This window comes from Mytilus edulis, chromosome 7 (assembly GCF_963676685.1).
Source record: "Mytilus edulis chromosome 7, xbMytEdul2.2, whole genome shotgun sequence".
NCBI classification, from domain to species: Eukaryota; Metazoa; Mollusca; class Bivalvia; order Mytilida; family Mytilidae; genus Mytilus; species Mytilus edulis.
Window position 1 is genome coordinate 93,386,862 of NC_092350.1, and position 23,004 is coordinate 93,409,865.

The 23,004-nt window shown below is 32.8% G+C and overlaps 1 protein-coding gene and 1 long non-coding RNA gene across 6 annotated transcripts in view; both read left to right on the forward strand.

Moving 5' to 3' along the window:
* The window catches only part of LOC139482495 (2-hydroxyacyl-CoA lyase 2-like), an 83,775-nt gene extending 64,937 nt beyond the window's left edge, over window positions 1–18,838 (forward strand). For all 5 annotated transcript variants that reach the window (XM_071266407.1, XM_071266410.1, XM_071266408.1 and 2 more), the window contains 4 exons: window positions 7,378–7,515; window positions 9,713–9,887; window positions 16,707–16,805; window positions 17,746–18,838. In XM_071266407.1, the coding sequence (XP_071122508.1) occupies window positions 7,378–7,515; window positions 9,713–9,887; window positions 16,707–16,805; window positions 17,746–17,931 (598 nt within the window). In that variant the 3' untranslated portion in view covers window positions 17,932–18,838. The remainder of the gene's footprint in view (window positions 1–7,377; window positions 7,516–9,712; window positions 9,888–16,706; window positions 16,806–17,745) is intronic.
* Window positions 2,623–4,166, forward strand: LOC139482496 (uncharacterized). Its single transcript, XR_011654887.1, has 2 exons — window positions 2,623–3,023; window positions 3,464–4,166. It is a non-coding gene; the product is annotated as an uncharacterized lncRNA (long non-coding RNA).
* Window positions 18,839–23,004: the final 4,166 nt, after the last annotated feature.

Here is a 23,004-nt window from a genome sequence, read left to right on the forward strand (position 1 = left end):
GCAGAGCATCTGGTTTTCTTTTAAATTGTTGTGTTTGTTTGTGCCCTTTGGTTAGTGCTTACATGTACAAGTGCAAATAAAGGTAAACAAATGAATGTTTAAAATTATATGTTTTTCAGTAAATATAAAAACTGTATATAAGTATGAATGATTTACGAATTTGACAAATATTATTGAAAGTTGCTTCATCTAAACTAGTTTCTTGTTATACAAGGAAAAAGTCTTTATGTCAGCAAATTTTACAGAATATTCCTATTTATAATTGTTTTTTACCTGGACCTTATTTTTATGGTTCAGTGGCTATAGATAAGTTTTTGTTTATTGGTCTGTTTTTTCATATACTATTACCAATATGTATACTATATTTAGTGTACTATGCAATGGTTGTAAGGTGTACAACTAGCAGGTGTCACTGACCTTGACCTAAATTTCATATTTCAGTGGTCAAAGAAATTTTGTTTTGTTTTGGTCTTTTATCTTATATACTTTATGCAATTATTCTGCTAGGCCTACTTTGATTCGGTTGACTCCAGTTAAAAGATCAACGCCATGAATATCAATTATGTGGTAATTTTTATAAATTTACTGGTAACAAAACTTTAAATTTTTTCGTAAAACTAAGGATTTATATCCCAGGAATAGATAACCTTAGCTGTATTTGGCACAACTTTTTGGAATTTTGGATCCTCAATGCTCTTCAACTTCGTACTTGTTTGGCTTTATAAATATTTTGATATGAGCGTCACTGATGAGTCTTATGTAGACGAAACGCGCGTCTGGCGTACTAAATTATAATCCTGGTACCTTTGATAACTATTTACACCACTGGGTGGATGCCACTGCTGGTGGACGTTTCGTCCCCGAGGGTATCACCAGCCCAGTAGTCAGCACTTCGTTGTTGACATGAATATCAATTATGTGGTCATTTTTATAAATTTACTGGTTACAAAACTTAAAATTTTTCGTAAAACTAAGGATTTTCTTATCCCAGGAATATATAACCTTAGCTGTATTTGGCACAACTTTTTGGAATTTTGGATCCTCAATGCTCTTCAACTTTGTACTTGTTTGGCTTTATAAATATTTTGATATGAGCGTCACTGATGAGTCTTATGTAGACGAAACGCGCGTCTGGCGTATTTAATTATAATCCTGGTACCTTTGATAACTATTTACACCACTGGGTCAATGCCACTGCAGGTGGACGTTTCGTCCCCGAGGGCATCACCAGCCCAGTAGTCAGCACTTCGGTGTTGACATGAATATCAATTATGTGGTCATTTTTATAAATTTACTGGTTACAAAACTTTAAATTTTTTGTAAAACTAAGGATTTTCTTATCCCAGGAATAGATAACCTTAGCTGTATTTGGCACAACTTTTTGGAATTTTGGATTCTCAATGCTCTTCAACTTCGTACTTGTTTGGCTTTATAAATATTTTGATATGAGCGTCACTGATGAGTCTTATGTAGACGAAATGCGCGTCTGGCGTACTAAATTATTATCCTGGTACCTTTGATAACTATTTACACCACTGGGTCGATGCCACTGCTGGTGGACGTTTTGTCCCCGAGGGTATCACCAGCCCAGTAGTCAGCACTTCGGTGTTGACATGAATATCAATTATGTTGTCATTTTTAAAGGCAGTGCTTTAAGGCCTGACTTTCAAGTCATGAGGTTCATCTTTCCTTACGCAAATCTTTGCTGGGGGTCATTTTGCAAGAAATAGATCCGGAAATGTTTAAATTTCTCCTCTACTTTTTGTGGTATGTATTGGTTTTTGTTCCTTTCATTTACATTGGGAAATAAAGAAACGATCAGTGTGTATTGTTCGTTTTAAAAATCTGTTTATTAATGTGTCTTTTGCATTATAAGCAGTCAATCTGATTACAAACTATCATTATTCGAATTCCGTGTGGAAAGAGGTCCGTTCAATTTCGAGTACTATTTGCGATCTAAAGATATTTTAAAATCATTTCACTCGTTGATATAACATGATATTATAATTAAAAGTCGACTGACCGTGAATTATATTGCATAATATACAATTTAAAGTATTTCTGTACGTGAAGCCGTATGACGTTATAGTTATTTCGGTCTCAGTTATGTAAAATAACCGTAAAATATGAAATTATCGTTCCTGAATAGGGTTCCACTAATTAAAGACAAGAAGCGTCAAAAAGTGATAAGAAGCGACAATAAAATTAAAATAGCGATAAGAAGCGACAATATAATTAATTTAGCGAGAAGAAGCGTCAAGAAGACTATATAGCGACTATACATAAATAAAAAAAATGTCATTGCAACAACTTATTCCCCATAGATATTAAAAAAAAGGCATTATTTTTTATTATAGGGGCGGTTATAAAACATTTTTTATATTACTGTACATTGATAGATAAAAATATGTTTTTATTAAGAAGAAAGGGATAAGTTTTTATTAGATATAAAAAAAAATATATATTTATGCACACGCTAAAAATTGGACATCAAAACAAAAAAAAATCAATTTCCTTTTAAAGAATTTATTGAATCAAAACCATGCAATATCATTTCCTTTCTAACAGTGAAATTCTTCTTTTTCAAAGGGACATATTTGATAGGTGTAGCTTCACATCACATCAAATGAGAATAGCCTCGTGAGAGAATTACGATTCGCTTGTCCCTTGTTAGTTATTGTCGCTTCGTCACTAAATTAAACTTCTTGTCGCTGTTTGTCTCTAAAATTCTTCTTGTCTCTTATTAGTAAGACCAGTCAGTTCCGTCCTTAACTTCCGTTTTTGCACTGCAAAACAATCACACAATTAACGATGCCTAGTCCTTGTTGGTGTGTACACCCTGAGTGTCATTTAAGAGGAGGACTTGCATTTCTAAATGACTTAATAAGAAGGAAAAGTTGGATCAACGCCATGGCTCAAACGTAGATTGTCATGTGCGATGCAATCGTAGAACCCATATCAATCAGCTGTTGTTTGCAAGGCACATTTTACTGAAAACGACTACGTTCAGGAAACTATTCATGGTAAAACTTTATTTTCTTTAAGAAATATATACTGTTATTTATATAATCGCCATGCAAGTAAACCAAAGTCTGTTTGCAACCGCAATTATCGTTTTAGAATAAAAAGGGGGGTGAATTCAAGATGTCATAACTTTTGGGATTACGATTCAATATCATCTGTTTGACATTTTTTGGTTAATGCTACAATTGTATGGTTTTTCTACAAGAGATATATTATACTGATAATTATTTTAGCAGTAATTATGTAAATTTCGGTTGTAATGACAAGAATTCATGAGCTATGCCTCGGGCTTTCTTGAAAAATATCAATGACAATGTAAACAGGAACAAAACATTGACATGAATGATGCTCTACACCTATGTTATAGTTATTTAGGTATGTGTGTTGCACAAGTCTTTCACAAGTTTCAAAAAAGCTAATGTTATAAAACTTTTTTCAGGGCACATACCCACTTTATAGAGACTTGTCTACTGCCATGCATTCCCATCCTATTTTCATGCACCATTTGTAAGCAAGAGACTGAATGGTTTACAAAATTAAAAATCAGGACGGTGTCCCGTTAAACAAAAAGAAATAAACTGGATGAATATTGTAGGAGAAATCTAGAGGAAAGTTTTGATTTGTGAAATTGGTTTTCCTGAACAGATGTACATTCATCCTGCAGGAAAGATTTATAACTGTCCACCACCAACTGACGAGCTAATGTTGAGCTTCAAAGATGGAATTACTCAAACACCATAAATGCCTATGTTTTCAGCACAGATTTCACAAATCATGACACAGCTGTGCATTTTTATGCCCCACCTACGATAGTACAGGGGCATTATGTTTTCTGGTCTGTGTGTCCGTTCGTCCGTTCGTCCGTCCGTCTGTCCCTCTTCAGGTTAAAGTTTTTGGTCAAGGTAGTTTTTGATGAAGTTGAAGTCCAATCGACTTCAAACTTGGTACACATGTTCCCTATGATATGATCTTTTTAATTTTAATGCCAAATTAGAGTTTTTACCCCAATGTCACGGTCCACTGAACATGGAAAATGATAGTGCGAGTGGGGCATTCGTGTACTGGGGACACATTCTTGTTTATACCTGTTAAGAGTCGAAAACTAAATATTATTTTTATATAAATAAACATATATTGTGTCATTTTAGAACTTATATTTTTCCAAAGGATGCATGAATGAAAGTAGTGAAATTCATTTTGCTTTGATATATAGATTTGAATTACAATTGTTCATGTTATTGTAATGCATATAAAAATAAGGAGATGTGGCACAATGTAAATATATGATATTCTGTGAGTTTATCAAACTAAAGGGGATAAGAAATGGGTATAAGCAGTTACAGGACTGTACTTACTGTACAATCTCCAACAATGAGAAAAACTCATACTGTAAAGAGAATTTCATATTTACAAGTAAGTTTTGTTTTTGCATTGAATAATTTTCTTCTATTGTCTTAAAAGCAAATATGGGAAGTGGTTAAAATGCTAATGAGACAGCTTTTATGGCCACCAGATGTCATTGTTACCTTGATTAAAAACTCCTTTTTAGCTCACCTGACCTGACTCATCACTTGGTTTCGTCGTCCATAAACTTTTACAAAAAATCTTCTCTGAAACTACTGTGCCAAATTTAACCAAACTTAGCCAAAATCATCATTGCGGTATCTAATTTAAAAAATGTGTGGTAAGACCCGGTCAACCAACCGAGATGGCCACTATGGCCAAAAATAGAACATACAGGTAAAATGTAGATTTTGGCTTATAACTCTGAAACCAAAGCATTTAGAGCAAATCTGACATGGGTGAAATTGTCTCTTCAGTGAAGATCTATCTGCCCAGGAATTTTCAGACAAATCTGACAACCCGTTGATGGATTGCTGCCCCCAAATTAGTAATTTGAAGGAAATTTTGCAGTGTTTGGTTATTATCTTAAATATTATTATAGATAGAGATAAACTGTAAACAGCAATAATGTTCTGCAAAGTAAGATCTACAAATAAGTCAATATGACCAAAATTTTAAGTTGACCCCTTAAAGAGTTATTGCCCTTTTTAGTCAATTTTTAACAATTTTCATAAATTTTTGTATTTTTTGTTAATTTTTAAAAAATATTTTCAACTGTAAATACTGGGCCATGTTTATTATAGATAGAGATAATTGTAGCACCAAGAATGTTCAGTAAAGAAAGATCTACAAACACATCCCCATCATCAAAAACACAATTTTGTCATTTTATATGTGTCCGTTGTTTAATATGCACATAGACCGTCCAAGGTGAGTGACACAGGCTCTTGAGAGTCGCTAGGTCATTAATACAGGTAGATAACTTTATCATGTTTATACTGAAAAATAATTTTGCTTGGAGGGAGAATTTTAAAAAAGTTCTGTCTTCAAAAGAGTTGACATGTTACTATGTACATTAACCATTATGTTACTTGATGTTCTAGCAATACACACAGAACGGAGACTAGTCAATCTTTGTGAATTATTTTTCATAGGATAGGAGTAATTGAATATGTGTATATAATCAATAATTAAAAATAGTTTTATTTACATTAAAAAGGAAAAGTTCTTATGTCTTAAAAATGCATTTCATGGCGAGGTACAGAAAATATACTGTAAACAGTAGACTATAGATATAGGTGAACTAGGTACAAGAGAACTCTAAATCTTAAATACTACAAACCACCTCTGTTCTATGGAAGATAATGATATAACTGGACTAGAAATACACACAACCTGTAATTAACTGCCTTTACAGCGCTTTCGCGCTTTGATTATAAATTTACTGGTTACAAAACTTTAAATTTTTCGTAAAACTAAGGATTTTCTTATCCCAGGAATAGATAACCTTAGCTGTATTTGGCACAACTTTTTGGAATTTTGGATCCTCAATGCTCTTCAACTTCGTACTTGTTTGGCTTTATAAATATTTTGATATGAGCGTCACTGATGAGTCTTATGTACATGATGTAGACAAAACGCACATCTGGCATACTAAATTATAATCCTGGTACCTTTGATAACTAACTATGCCCAGGTGTGCAACAAAATAAACAAAACAAACATTATGTTTCAGAAAGAACAGTTGTGATCCTGTATACTTTTGAAAAATAGTTTGTTAATGAAAAAAATTGTGATAAAAAAAAATTAACTTCTGTTTTATTTGTAAACATAACAGACAGTTGAGTTTTGGTATTTTGGTCTAATATTCCTAAAATATAAACAGTAGGTCAAATAAATTTGTTGTTAGGAAGGATTGGAAGCTGTACATGTATTGCTTGTTTGGTTTATATGACCTTGACCTCATTTTCTTGGATCAGGCAAGATTATGTGATAGTTGTAGTAAAGCTTTATATTTCGGACTATCAACATTATATCAATGGTTAGTTGTTTAATATCTTAATCACTATAAACAAACAAATATATAAACAAACATTTACCATGGCACAATTACAAAATGATTTTAATTATTTTGCATTTAATAATGTGCATTCAATGCATAATTAACCAATCAAATAAGATGACATGTGTTTTAAGAGATCCACTGTAAATAATGTTATTTAAACAGGTCTGATCATGTTATTGAATCCTCTATTTTGTTGTGTTTTCATCCTCTACAGATCTATAATACTCTAATAACTAGGTCCAATTTGTCAGCCGTCATGGGGTAAAAAGAACAAATCAAAGAATTCAGATTTTGCTATATTCATGGCTCATAATCACAGGGTTGACACTACTAAATTCAATCATTGTCAGATTGTTCCATATTGTTGTATTTTAATCAATAAGACTTTCTAAGATGACATTACGAAAACTAAAACTCTGGACTTAAAATAAGGTGTATAGGTACAGTTTTCAATTTGTTAAAGGGCATGATGTAAAACAGCAAATCAATCAAAGAATTCAACTTTATTTATAACTAATATAGGAAAATTCTGTTAAATAAAAAATACTCCATTCCAGGCCCTTTTGTTTCCCAAGTAATTAATATTACTAATAATTGAGTAATAAAGTTCCAGGTCAATGGATTCAAACATAAAAAAAATTAGGCAGAGAATACTGTGCACCTAATAATCAGCATGACTTTATCAGGTGACAATACCAATACTAAAACAAGGCTTAAACTTAGTCATATACTTTAATTCAATAACAGAATCAAGGGTGTGTTCTAGTAGACTTATATGACAAATAATCTTTTTGTTAAGAAATGGCTGATTTAATAAAGTAAAGTTTAGTCAGTTCAAAAAAGATCATTTGTGTATTTAAATAGAACATTATTCAAAGTTAGGATTGTTTAATTTATTGAATATCACATGTGTATATTGATGTTTTATTTTTCATTTTTTTAAGGGAAAAGTCTAAAGAGAAAACTGAGAAACACCTTAATCCTTTGAAAGTTTTAATGGAGGCAGAGGAAGTTATGTCAGATAACACAGTTATGGTGGCAGACGGAGGAGATTTTGTTTCCACAGCAGCCTACATACTAAGGTAGGGGGAGATTTTGAATACTTTCTGTTTATAGCAACATATATTCTTACATAGGAGGAAACTTTTGTTTCCATGGTTACCATAAGAAAATTTCAACAGTTAAACCAATAATAGAAAATGAACTAGATACCATTGAGATGGGAGCCATCTCTGCGGGCCCCACTGTCAATAACGTGGGGTAAATAAGTTGTATGGATAATCTGATATGAAGCATTATTTGAAGTTATTACATAGTCTCATAGTTGATTTAATTCTAAGATTTTAAGTTAAAACTGATAAATATTCTCAACTTACTTTCATAGTATAATAGTGATATGACTGCATGATGTGAACTCATTGTTGACTACTCTCAGGTGACTTCTGGATATATGGATTAATGTTTGAACAATTTGTTAAAAGGTGCTGCCCAATTGATATTTGTCACATATTTTTAGAATAATGCCTTCAATATATTATGACCCACCAAAAAAAATAGTGTCATGTACAAACCGACAGACAGACGTCAAGTATAAAGTATGAAAATCAACGGTTCTCAAGAGGTAGAGCGGACACAATTTGTCAAGAACAACGAACAGATGGACAGACCGACGGATTGACCTTTGACCTAGGATGCATACATTATGACACATTCTCTGGTGTTGGTTAATATATATGTAAAGTTGAAAATGTTTGTCAGGTATAAAGTATGAAATATTAACAGCTGTCCTCTCAAAATATAGTGTGGTTCAAATTTGTTAGCGATGGACAGACCAACAGACAGACAGACCTTTGAAGTTGTACATACATCATGACACACCCTCTGGTGTTGGTTAAAATGGATATCAAGTATAATATTTGAAATCATAACGGTTCTCAAGATATAGAGCGGACATGATCTTCACCACAGGACACAGGGTTGTCAACTGAAACCAAAGTTTTTTTGACCTTGACCTTTGACCTAGGAAATTGTACAAACATCATGACACGCCCTCTGGTGGTGGTTAAAATGGATGTCAAATATAAACTTTGAAATCATAACGGTTATCTAGATATGGAGCGGACGCAATCTTTACCACAGGACACGGGGTTGTCAACTGAAACCAAAGCTCTTGACCTTTACTTTTGACATTGGAGGTTGTTCATACATCATGACACGCCCTCTGGTTTTGGTTAATAAACATGTTAAGTATTAAGTATAAAATCATAACGGTTATCTAGATATGGAGCAGACACGATCTTCACCACAGCACATGGGGTTGTCAACTGAAACCAAAGTTTTTGACCTTGACCTTTGACCTAGGAAGTTGTACATACATCATAACACACCGTCTGGTGTTGGTTAAAATGGATGTCAAGTATAAACTTTGAAATCATAACGGTTCTTAAGATATAGAGCGGACACCATCTTCACCACAGAACACGGGGTTGTCAACTGAACCAAAGTTTTTGACCTTGACCTTTGACCTAGGAAGTTGTACATACATCATGACACACCCTCTGGTGTTGTTTAAAATGGATGTCACGTATTAACTTTGAAATCATAAAAGGTTCTAAAGATATAGAGCGGACCCGATCTTCACCACAGGACACAGGGTTGTAAACTGAAACCCAAGTTTTTTTACCTTGACCTTTGACCTAGGAAGTTGTACATACATCATGACACACCCTCTGGTGGTGGTTAATAAACATGTAAAATATAAAGTATGAAATCATAATGGTTCTCTAGATATGGAGCGGACACAAAGTTAAAGTGTTAAGGACGGACGGACAGACAGACGGACGGACAGACTGATCACTATAGGGCGACCCCCCTAAAGGTGGGGCCCTAATAATTACAATTTAATACGGTACATCATAATTATTAATTATTGTTGAAGACCTACACCCCATCACATGGGCAGTGCTGGCCTCACGGCCATAAAACTTTTGAGCATGATTTTTGTACTCAGACTCGAAAATCAACCAATCAAATGGCTGGATTTCATGTTTCGAGCATGATTTTTATGCTCGGAGCATTGAGCAAAGTTTTATGCTTTCAAGGCCTGATTATTATTGTAGTAGACAATCACTTTGACTCGAGCTGATTAAAAATATAAAGCCTCATCACATTTGTTTGACTGGATTAATATTGTTGTAAATCACATTGGTTTGACTGAATTATTTTTCTGTAGACCTAGATCCCCATTACATTGGTAAGACTAGATTATTTTGTTTGTAGACCTAGATCCCCATTACATTGGCTAGATCCAGGAGCTTTTGGAACACTTGGAGTAGGAGGAGGATTTGCTTTAGGAGCTAAGTTATGTCGGCCAGACTGTGATGTATGGATAATCTATGGTGATGGGTCACTAGGATACAGTATTGCTGAGTTTGACACATTTACCAGACACAAGGTAAAACAATGATTTCCCATTTTCTGTGAATAATATGTGGAGCAATCTGCTTTTTGGAAAATGACGCAGTCATTGTTCCATTACTGGCGACCTGAACTTCATTACATTTCTCTGCCTACCGCGCTTGGTTTCGTATTTACTATTTTCTATACAAACTGGAATTTGCTTGTGTTATCATTAAGCATGAGAGGTCATTGTGTAGTAATCAGCCAGGAACCAGTTTACAAACTAACTGGTTTCTGCTTGTATTCCACTACACTCGAACAAAGTGTTGTAGTTTGACGGGAACCAGTTTAGAATTTGTAAACTAAAAAACGTAATCGGTTATTGTTCATTCCGTTTTGGTGTTTCATACCGACTTTTATGGTTTGAATAAGCTTAAGACCCTTCAAACATTAATGTGATAGGTATATTAAAGACTGTTTTACAAAAGGATGGAACTGTTTTGCTTTCAAAGTCGTACTATAGTGATATCTGTTATGTACGGATTTCCACTTTCACCGGTTAATTTCTTCTTTTACACGTGCTTTTGAAACTTCCTGTTTAAACATCGCAAGTTTTAAAATTGTTTTTTGAGTGAATTTAACTTATTTTAACAATCATGAAGCGTTCCAGAATTATTTTCAAGCAGTTTCTTCTTCTCTTTGATGATGGAAAATAGGTTTTTCTCAAGAAAATACCGCAAACGATCGCAGAGGAATTGAAACGTACAAGTCAAGTCGGCACCTGGTTAAATTGGCATCTAGTCAAATCGGCACCTATTTGACGTCAATTCGGCATCCAATAATATTTGTTATAATATTTTCTATTCAATTAATTAATAACTGTTACCAAGTACATAGTGAATATGTTGTTGTGTATAAAGGTAAACAATGAAGCCCTTACCCAAGCTGTTGTTTTAACAATTAGACAATTATTAAAATAAAATGGAAAACTATGAGTCCCTTTCAATAAATCAAACTTTCATGCCAAATAATAAGCAAATTTAAGGTGTTTTTTTTTCAGTAAAGTTTAAAAAGCATTAAACAAACAATCCTGTAAAATGCTCAACTGGTTTAAATAATGCATAAACATATCCAATATCTCATGTATTAGTCCAAATAATTATGACGTCTGGCAAGGCTATTTTATTTTTTTCTGTGATGTCTTCCTATGAAGTTCGTAGGAAGGCGTCCCAGAAAAAAATTAACATAGCCTTGCGGTCATAGAAAGGTGTCCCAGAATAAAATTAAAAAAGCCTTGCCAGACGTAATAATTATTTTGACTACTCATATATATATATATCATTAAAAATACACCAAAAAAGTCATTAAGTTGAGAAAAATAAATATATTCAAAATGTACATGAACACCCAAAAATGTGAAAGTTAGTATTTAACTCTTTTTGCTTAAATACTGAAAAAAATTCTGGCAACCCCTTACTTATTTTTTACTCTTTTTGCTTAAAATACTGTTAAAATTTATATATATTTAACATGAGTGACGAATTGACTAAATCGGGTGTCGATTTAACCAGGTGCTGATTTGTCCAGGTGCCAATTTAACCAGGTGCCGGTTTGACTAGAATTCTTTGACAAATGTTTGAAATTACCCGAGTTTCATTAGACCTTTGATAACAGTAACATAATATTTTGTGGGAGAAGGGGGTTCAGACTATGTGGTATCAGGTCTGTTCGCGCCCAATACACTTTCGCACCCTACACGTTCGCACCTCGCACGTTCGCACCCAAGGTCCATTTGCACTCTACTCATTCGCGCCCAATTTTAATTCAAATTCAAGTTGAATAATTGGAAAATCATGATTGTTGTTTTAAATTGCTTTGGTGTAAATACTGAATGTATTTATAGCTTGGTATGAGTAAAACATTGAAGATTTTTAAGGAAAAACACAAAAGATAATTATTTTTAACAGCTTGGTCCCTTTGATCTGAAACAACGAAACAATAAAATATAGGAACCAAAATATAGCAATCCACTATTATAACCAAAACATGATAAAATCTATTCAACACACAGAAAAAAACATAGTCAGAATCTCACTTCATTTTGAAAGAAGTCAATGAAACAAAGTTATAGCAATACACTAACAAAACATGATTAAGAGTTATTCAACACAAAATAAAACGTTGACAAAATACCACTTTATTTAGAAAGGATTATTATAATTTTTAACAATACGCTATCTAAAACATGATTAAGATTTATTCAACACAAAAAAAAATGCTGTCTCACTTTATTTTGAGACAATGACAACAATTATACTTATAAGAAAACACTTGCTTACAGAGTTATTAAACACAAAACCAATTAAGATTGGGTGCGAACATGTAGGGTGTGAAAGTGAAAGGGGCGAACATGAGTGGGCGCGAACGGACCCGGATTCAGACTATGTACCAGTGAGAAATATACAAGCCTTTCTACGGTATTTATTTGTACAATTCAGGTAGTATTGACCTATTCATTTGTCTTAAAAAACAGCCAGTTGTCACCTTCACTTCACACACACACACATATACGAATATCAATTATATGCTAACGAGACATGTTGCATTGTTAAACTAATTACAGTATGTGAAAATCAAGACTTGCATAAAAACTATCCCAATATTAGAGACAGTGGCGTCATTTTTCTTCAGAGCTTTCAGCTCTTTGATTTCTGTGAACAGGTGCAATATGTTAAGAAACCTGCTACCTTTCTGAGCCAGCTGAGATCACCGTTGATTTTGGATGTGGTTTTCTTGCTCAACCTTGAGTATTCTTTTATATGATTTTTAGTTTTTTATGCAATGTAATTGTCAGATTTGTCTCGCCAGGGACAAAAGTCACAGAAAAGAAAACATACGAATAACAACCCCTTGACAGTGGCAATAGATCGAACTATTTGTATAACAATTTATATATCAGAAGGAAATATACCTTATAAAAATAAGGATATGTGGTATGATTGCCAATGAGACATTTCTACACCAGATACCCAACTTCACAGAAATTAGCAACTATAGGTCACTCTACGGCCGTCAACTGCAATGAGTAAAACATTTAAGTCAGCTATAAAAGGCCCTGTTATGACAAATATAAAACAATTCATTTGAAAAAAATAACAACCTGATTTATGTACAAATAATGAATAAAAAAAAATACAATTTACAGCAACATACTACAACCACTGTTTTAACATACTCCTGACTTGGAACAGGCACAGACAGCATTTGGCAGTGTTAAAGTAGTTTGAAGGTGCGACCCCTGTTAAAAGGGGACAGTAGTGCAATAGAATAACAGAACAGTAAATATTAAAATCAGATGAAAAGGGCTTTACTTATCAGATCAATACTAAGAAGTACATCTAACAAAAAATCAAAATGATAAAATCAAAAGCTAAAAAAATGAAACAAATAGAAAACAACTGTCATATTCCTGACTTGGTACAGACATTTTCTTATATAGAAAACGGTTGATTAAACATGATTTCAAAGCTAGCTAAACCTCTCAACTGTATGACATTCACATTAAATTCCCAGATTGGACATGGCAGAGTACTCATACATGCCCATAAGAAACCCCCATTAATTCCAATGTGGGATAGTATATTTTGGGGGGAAGACGGCTCCAAGCCGTCAATCCCCTATGGGGTTGACCAGAGTGACATTCCCTCACATCATTCATTTTGTTTTTATAGTGTGGAAAACCCCCCAACAAATTTTACTTAAGATTGAAGAAAAGAAGACCCAGAAATGAATAGTTCAACTTTAAACACTTTTTTACACATTTCCCTTCTGTTTCTCACGAAATTATCGTATCTTGAGCTCTACTTTACACTATTTATGTTTCTTTTACAATCCGGAAAAATCAGTATGACAAGATATTCTAAATATATCCAACCTACATTGTATTTTATATTGACGTCATACTTGGAATGCAACATTACGCAGAAGCAGGGATATCCTTCACTGGTTATTTGTATCATTCTCAGAGATGGTGCACTAAATACAAATTGGTATTTGTTAAATTTAAACATAATAATATTTGCTGTAGATGATTCAAACATCAACATGCAATACTTTAATTTGTAGGTCATCAACTTTCAAAGTAAACAAAGATCGTGGGGTTACATGAGATAGGAGAGAGAAACGATTTTATTAATTTTTTTCTGTAAAAAATCTGTTTTGAGAATCTTCCTACAATTCAGGAGCACCTCAATTGATGAGTAATTATCCACTTAAATAAAAGTTAATGTATTTAAACACTCAAAATTAGACATTTCATTGGATTAGTAGTCTTCCATTAAAACTATAAATTTTTGTGTACCAACATATATATAAATCATTGTAATGGTAAAAACAAAAACAAAAAATTAAGAATGATGTATTTTGTAGTTTAAACCTATTTATTCATGAAATTTACAAATATTTCAAATTAAGGATTTGGAAACAAGCTTCACACAGTTTACATCAATCATATTGTTTTTGTCGAGCCTTCGACTTTAGTCGAAAAAGCGAGACTAAGCGATCCTACATTCCGTCGTCGTCGGCGTCGTCGGCGGCGTCAACAAATATTCACTCTGTGGTTAAAGTTTTTGAAATTTTAATAACTTTCTTAAACTATACTGGATTTCTACCAAACTTTGACAGAAGCTTGTTTATGATCATAAGATAGTATCCAGAAGTAAATTTTGTAAAAATAAAATTCCATTTTTTCCGTATTTTACTATAAATGGACTTAGTTTTTTCTGCGGGGAAACAAAACATTCACTCTGTGGTTAAAGTTTTTAGAATTTTAATAACTTTCTCAAACTATCCTGGGTTTGTACCAAACTTGGACAGAAGCTTGTTTATGATCATAAGATAATATCCAGAAGTAAATTTTGTAAAAATAAAATTCCATTTTTTCCGTATTTTACTTATAAATGGACTTAGTTTTTTCTGCGGGGAAACATTACATTCACTCTGTGGTTAAAGTTTTTAGAATTTTAATAACTTTCTTTAACTATCCTGGGTTTGTACCAAACTTGGACAGAAGCTTGTTTATGATCATAAGATAGTATCCAGAAGAAAATTTTGTAAAAATAAAATTCAATTTTTTCCGTATTTTACTTATAAATGGACTTAGTTTTTTCTGCAGGGAACCATTACATTCACTCTGTGGTTAAAGTTTTTAAAATTTAAATAACTTTCTTAAACTATCCTGGGTTTGTACCAAACTTGGAAATAACCTTATTTATGATCATAAGATTGTATCCAGAAGTAAAGTTTGTAAAAAGATTACTCTGTTTTTTTCTGTAATTTACTTTCAAATGGACTTAGATTTTCTTACAATCATAAAATAGTAACAAGAGGAATATTTTTATTGATTTTTTTCCTCATTGTTGTTGAGCCTGTGATTTACAGCAAAAATAGGCGAGACACTGGGTTCCGCGGAACCCTTACAAATTTTTTTTATTAGTAACCGTTTCCCTGTGTTGAGAGTTGTAACTGGGAACTTTATCAATGGAAATTTAAAACTGAATAGATTTTTCAGTCCACACTTTCTTAAGAAAAAACTTTAAAATCCAAGAGTACTGGCACAAAAAATGGAAAATGGCCCTAGCCTGCAGTTCAGTGGTACACAATTAAGATTACGAAAATATTGCAGTTGTTGTGAAATGACAGAATTCAGTTCAATTTTAGATAATTTTACTATCAACTTTAATCAAATGTTTAGATTTAGAAGATGCAGATCTCTTCCATTGGTCCAAATTGAATCCTAAACTAAGGAAATGAAATTACATTAACAACAATTGATTTCAATATTGTCAACCTTTCTACATGTTCTAGCTGTTCTCTTTTTCATTCTTTATATGAAGACTATCAAAAGAGACCCCCCCTTCCAAAAAAAAAAATTAAATAGAAACAAGGGCTGTCTTTCCCTTCAAAGCTATTCAGCTCTTTGATTAGATATTAGAAATTATAAAACACATTCTGTTTGTTATATCCATGCACAAGTACAGATGTGAGAGACATAGCAGTTACTGGCAGAAATAGCCAATGGTCAATAACAATTAATAAAAAATTTATTTTTATTTTATACTAACATATTAACCAGTTCACATACAACATTTTTAACAATTAAGTGTTGAGAAAAACACAACCTAGTGCAATGCAAAGATTCAAGTCGAGACAGGTTGTAGAGTCGGGCATATTCATATGTATATTTAGCTATTGTATTCAACATGTTCAACTATTAAAACTATTATATTTTACTATGAAATCGACTATTAAAATAGACATAAGAAATGTTGTATCAGTATCAATGAGAAAACTCACAGTTTCTCAGAGTTAACCATTACCTGTCAAATTACGGCCTTCAGCATGGAGCCTTTTTCGCACTGAACAGCAAGCTGTTAAGGGGGCTCCAAAAATGATAAGTGTAAAATCATTCAAACAGGAAAACTCAAAGTCAAATCTATATCTAGAAAGATGTTTTATTAGTTTACTCCAGCTATATGTCTTCATCTACTTCTTTTTGGACTGTCAAAGCCTTATCATTGTGCATATTTTTTGTTATTAATGAAACTTTTGTACGTTGTTAAAACAATGTTTCCACTTCAACAAAACTACAAAAAGAAGCTTTTAACTGATATACTTAGGAGCATGTCAAGTATACTTAATATATAGTCAACTTTACTACAGGTAATTAGTCTCAGTGTCAGAATATTGTATGAAGACAAAAAAAGATTAATTATACTCACTGAACTTTAAGTTAAACATCAGGACTGCCACTGTGCAGGATATTAACGGATCTAAAAAAAGTCAGTCTAACCATATGATGTTTTATTTTATCTAGATACCAGTAATAGCTTTAGTTGGCAATGATGCAGCCTGGACACAGATAGAAAGAGAACAGTTACCAATGTTTGGAAGTAGTGTTGCATGTAAACTTGATGTAAGTAAAAAGAGATATTAAAAAATACTTATGATATATGAATTGAAAAAGAAAGGCAATGTCATCACAAAGTCATTGAAATGGTACTGAAATCATTTATTCTGTAAAGCTGTGTTTGGTTTATATACGGTGACTTTCAAGTTAAATATTATATTAAACCTAACATATGAAGTAGCTCTTTATCACAACATATTTTTTTTTGCATTATTCGCATGGAATCTTAAAATCAAAGATACAGTGGTATATATTTACATTGCCCCTACATTTTTCTATTGTTGCTTCAAATGAATATAAAAGTATTGTGAGTGAAGTCTTTTTTAACATAGATATTTGTTAATGGTTTGGTCAATAGAATTTTGCACAACATCATGCAACATGTGTATATCAAAAATTTGAAATCATTTGAATGGTTTAGATGTAGGGATTGAATGATTTATTGAAATTTAATTTAGTAAAATTCCTTTTTCAACATGTGTCAATGTTGCACTATTGCAAGAATTGAAGAGATTTTTGAAATGACAATTTTTAAACAGTTAATGAATGTTGTATTAAAAAACGATTTAAATAATTCATAGAGTTGTTAGGTTCTATTTTGGCTTTGACTTCATATCGTAAGTTAAACTGCATTTCCTTATCCAAATCCTAAAATGAAGCTGACAGCTCTTTAAACATAGTATTGTTTTTTCTTGACATATAACCAAAATTACTTTTTTTTTCTTAACCAAAGCATATCTTGCATTTCCTTGGTATAAAATGAGATAGAATTGTATAACTTCATTCTTAATGATTGAAGCATAATAAGTAACATTTGTTTATATTAATGGACGTAAGACAAAAAGCAGATACAAAGTTTAAATGTGTTCTAATGAATTCAAACTTAACATATATTTTAAAAAAAAAAACGCAATTCAAGATGGTGTTTTTTTTTCTCTATTTACAGTACTTGAATTATGAAACCGTTTCTGTTGGTTATGGTGGTAAAGGATGCAGATTAGATCGCAGTAATGAGGATAAGATTAAAGAGGTTCTTCTTCAAGCCATAAAAGATAGTAGGGAAGGACACAGTGTACTTATTAATGCTCTCATTGGTACAACAAATTTTAGAGAGGGCAGTCTTTCTGTGTAATGCTGAATTGTACAATTTAATGTGAACAAATATTATATTGAAGTAAAAATATGTTTTGCATTCCTTAACAATGATCATGAATACTGTTAATTACTGAATCATTTGTTATTTTTTTGTTTATTGATTACATTGCATTATGTCTTTTATTAAACTTCCTTTTCGTATGTTTCCTTAGAACCACTGGACAAATACAGACAACGTTTTTTTGGAGTCAGTTTTGATTTACCTATATATGTGATTGTAATTAAAAGATTTTCATTCAAAAAACAGGAATCACATAATTTAGTGAATCGATGTTTGAAAACTGCTGCTGTATTTTAAAATATTATTTGAAAGTACATAGATGTTAACTTGTATCCATCAATATGTTTTTTGTCTGACATTTATCAATGATAATATCTAAGTTACAAGTTATGTCTTGTGTATTATTATGTGTCTGTTTGATTTTTCTGTTTAAGCCACGTCAGTTTATTTTCAATCTAAGAATCTGAATGCCCCCTGGTATCTCCTCCCTTTTTTTACAGGTTCATGTCTGTCATAAAAAGGTTATAATCAAAAAGTCATTAGTGAATCGGTTAACTATTTTCGTATTTTATTAGTATAAAATTTTATGTTGTGTATACTACTGATATATGTAGTGCTTATTGTTTTAAGTTATTATACAGTTATTCATTTTTCTGTACTTTTGCTTTATTTCTCAGAGTGTAAAGACTATTTACTTTATTTTTTAATATTTTTAAGTAGATCAAACAATTGTAAGTCTAAAGTACAGAATTTCGGAAGAAGATGTAATTTGTATGCTTACATACAAGTCTTGAAATTTAGTGTTGATGCAACTGTGATATTTTATATTATAAATAAACCAGATAAGTAGCAATGAAATTGTAAATATAGTCTATGAACAATGTACAGTTTTATTTTTATTTACACTTCTAATGACGGAATATCAAGAAAAGGTTAAAAAATTAAGCAACGAACATTTTTGAACATTGGAAATGTAGCCATCTACTGCTCGAAGGAAGCCCTTACTCATATAGCATTTTAGCTACATTTGAATATCAAAATCATGGAAAAGCAGATAACAATATTGGTATTACATGTCAAATAAAGTGTGTAACTACTAGTAATAGATATACGAAGATGTGCTATGATTGCCTATGAGAAACTATCCATACAGGTCACAACTTGTAAATATAAACCATTATAGGTCAAAGTACGGCCTTTAATACGGAACTGTAGGTGACGCTCAACAGCCAGATATAAAGGGCCCCAAAATTGACTATTGTAAAACCATTCAAACAGGAAAGTCAACGGTCTCATATAAAAAAAAATGTATCATTAAACTGCGGGAAATATGCTAACTATAGGAGCCAGAGGAAATGAAACACTGAACTACAACAAAAGCAAACACCAATATACAACGAAACGGACTGTAAATAACAACCAACTGATAATGACGGATATCATAACCTTGAGCTCCACAGTAAAATTTAATAGTCAGTCATGCCAGGACATGATTTGATTATAAGTATAGATCAGAATAGAAATGCAATATATGTCAGATAGGCAACAATCCGACCGAGGCCTTAAGCCAGCCATGAACTCATCCGATGGCGGATTTGGTTCCTGCTGCAATTTGATTCTGTTGTGACTTGATGTTGTCTGAAGGGTAAGGGTTAGGGTGGTGCTTGCTTGGTCCAAAATATTGTGATGTGCAGAGTAATTTGGACTTATAATAATTTTAGACATTGAAACAACACATTTGACGCGGGGCCACTAATATTATGTACATGGGGGACATATACTTGCCTCCCCATGCCGCTGAAGTTATATTTGCATAAGAGCAACAAAAACACATCTATTTCCATAGCACGTTTATTTATAAGAGATAGATAATATCACATGACAAATATGCATCAATATTTTACAAAGGGAAACACTCCTCACAACTACAAAACACATACGACCATACATATACAGATACATAACATCCCGCCCCAAAAAGAAAATTTCCCAAATTTTTTTAAAATGGTGTATGTGTTTTTTTCCATATACAATATCAAGAAATAGAGAAAATGTAAACTCATTTCCGTGTTAAAAAAATCTGTTTCCAAATTAACTTTGTAAATACATTTACAATAACTGAATATTTGTGACTGACCAGATCACACATCCATTGGAACACACATAAGTATCAACTATGCAGAAAATCCGAACGTCTGGCATCTCGATCTTCCACTTACGACCTTACGCACACATTCAAATACACACGCAAAAAGAATAGATACATTTACTCAAGCTACTGAATGAAAATACTAGAAGACTGTCATAAATGTAGCTGTTTACAACAAATTGATAGATAATCATTAGAGACCTTAAACTCTTACAAAATAGTAAATATTACGACTAATTCTCCCTCTGACATGGCCAATCTCTCATACTTCACACGGACAAAATATACGACTTATTCTCCCTCTGACATGGCCAATCTCTCATACTTCACACTGACAGAATATACGACTAATTCTCCCTCTGACATGGCCAATCTCTCATACTGACAGAATATACGACTAATTCTCCCTCTGACATGGCCAATCTCTCATACTGACAGAATATACGACTATTTCTCCCTCTGATATGGCCAATCTCTCATACTGACAGAATATACGACTAATTCTCCCTCTGACATGGCCAATCTCTCATACTTAACACTGACAGAATATACGACTAATTCTCCCTCTGACATGGCCAATCTCTCATACTTAACACTGACAGATTATACGACTAATTCTCCCTCTGACATGGCCAATCTCTCATACTTCACACTGACAGAATATACGACTTATTCTCCCTCTGACATGGCCAATCTCTCATACTTCACACTGACAGAATATACGACTAATTATCCTTCTGACACGGCTAATCTCTAATACTTCACACTGACAAAATATACGACTTATTCCCCCTCTGACATGGTCAATCTCATACTTCACACTGACAGAATATACGACTAATTCTCCCTTTGACATGGCCACAACTCAGACTTCACACTGACAAAATAGAATAAAAATGAAACAAATGAAAAGCTCCAGAATTTTCAATATCAAACTATGGTTTATGTATGACTATTATCCCATTGCCACTGACAATCCACTGTCCAATCAGGCCAACAGTTAACACAAATTTTATGTATAAACAATACACGCACATCACATAATTCATAAAAGAATCCTAAAGATAGAATTGAATGCAGTTTTATTGTTAGAAAACAAATTCTTGCTTTCCTTGTTACTTGAAAGTATGCGATGAATAGTAAAATCTAAATAATATAAACATGATAAAACTGTTACGCATTTTCCGTGTTAAATCCTAAATACATATATAGGTTACAATACACAATTAGATTTTATGGGCGCAGCCATTTTATGATCATGCAGCCATTTTATGAGCATAACATGGTATTTAGAATAAGAAGTATGGCGAATCCTGATTGGTCGATATGTGCGCCCGTTATTTTTTATTATTAGAGACTTCGTGCACTCTGCTTTATACAATAGGCAAAATAAAAATTATTCCGTAGCCCTAAAGGCACTGAGATGACTTTTCAACGCTAGGACAAGACACGTATTTTTAAGTGCAAAATTTTTAGACATGGGAGATACGTACAAAATACGCTAAGAAAAGCAACGCGAACCTATATTTTTTGGACCAAAAAAACTGTCCTAATAACTTTTCTTTGATTCTAGCAAGGTATCGTTAACAAAATCAACTTTCTAAAGTCTGTATCTCGAAAAAAAGCTACTATTGTCGCCTATGGGGAAATTAATTGTTTATCTAAATCTATAGGCCAAACCGATAAGTTTCTAAAGATAATGCAAATTACTAAGCAAATATTTTCGAAGCACTGTAAGATGATAAGCCGGGACGTCACACGACACAGTTTTATGCACACATAAACATACACACCTTAAAGTTTGATTGTTTGTGTAGAAATGTCGATCAAGTCCAACAGTTCAAATGAAAATTAAAGATCAGATGACAATAAAGATCAATAAAAAATTGCGATTTTTTTTCGATATTAATATGCATGTAGTTTAAAAACATTTCCTTGAATTTTACCGTTTTTTGTTGTTGACGAAATATGTCCATGGTCATTTCTTAATATTTGATGAATCCAATTTAGCATTCAAATTGTAAAGAAAGATCCGTAACATCTGGTTAGAGTCAAATGTATGTTACAACTATACTCTACTGAACGGAATTTCCAAGATTTCAAAGTGGTACAAACTTATGATGGCGCCACATTGTGACAAGCCTCGTGGTCTAGACTTTTAAAAGTTGATTCTTTATCTTTGGGGACAGCTCACATAAATTACATTAACAAGGACGCGTTGAGTCCTCCTTTAGTTATATTGTATACAGGGGGGGGGGGTGTGTTATATGCTTACTGACCCATGCTGCTAAAGTTCTATTTGCTTCCAAGCAGCTATTTCCAAAGCACGTTTATTTCAAAGAGATAGCTTACATCACATGACAAATATTCATCATCAGTATATTAAGGGACACAACTCTCACAACTTAAACTACAAAACACATATGACCATACATATACAGATACATTACACTAAGCTTATCTGCCCGCTTTGCACAAGCTGTACCTACACTGTTGGTACACATGGATGGGAATTGAACGCTCTTACGTCAACACTGTTGTCCTTTGTATCAAAATTTCTAATAGAAAATCAGAAGCAACCATACGTGCCCATCACGCACTATCACAGTAGTTGGTATCAAAGGGTTAGGGTTTATTGTTAGGGTTAGGGTAAGGCCGGTAACGGGAAAGGTGTAAGATAGGGAAATGGACAGACAGATACACAAGGGTTGTGATATGGTTGGTGTATGAATATACGAGGGTAAGGGTGAGGGTGCCAGTATTGACCTTTTTCCTGATTATTCCTTACCGGCATCTTTATTTAATCTCTTGGTACACTGTTTTAGAAGTCTACTAATACAAAAGATGGTGTCGCTAGATATTAAAAGTGGTAATATTGCTTTTTTTTATATAAAAACTTC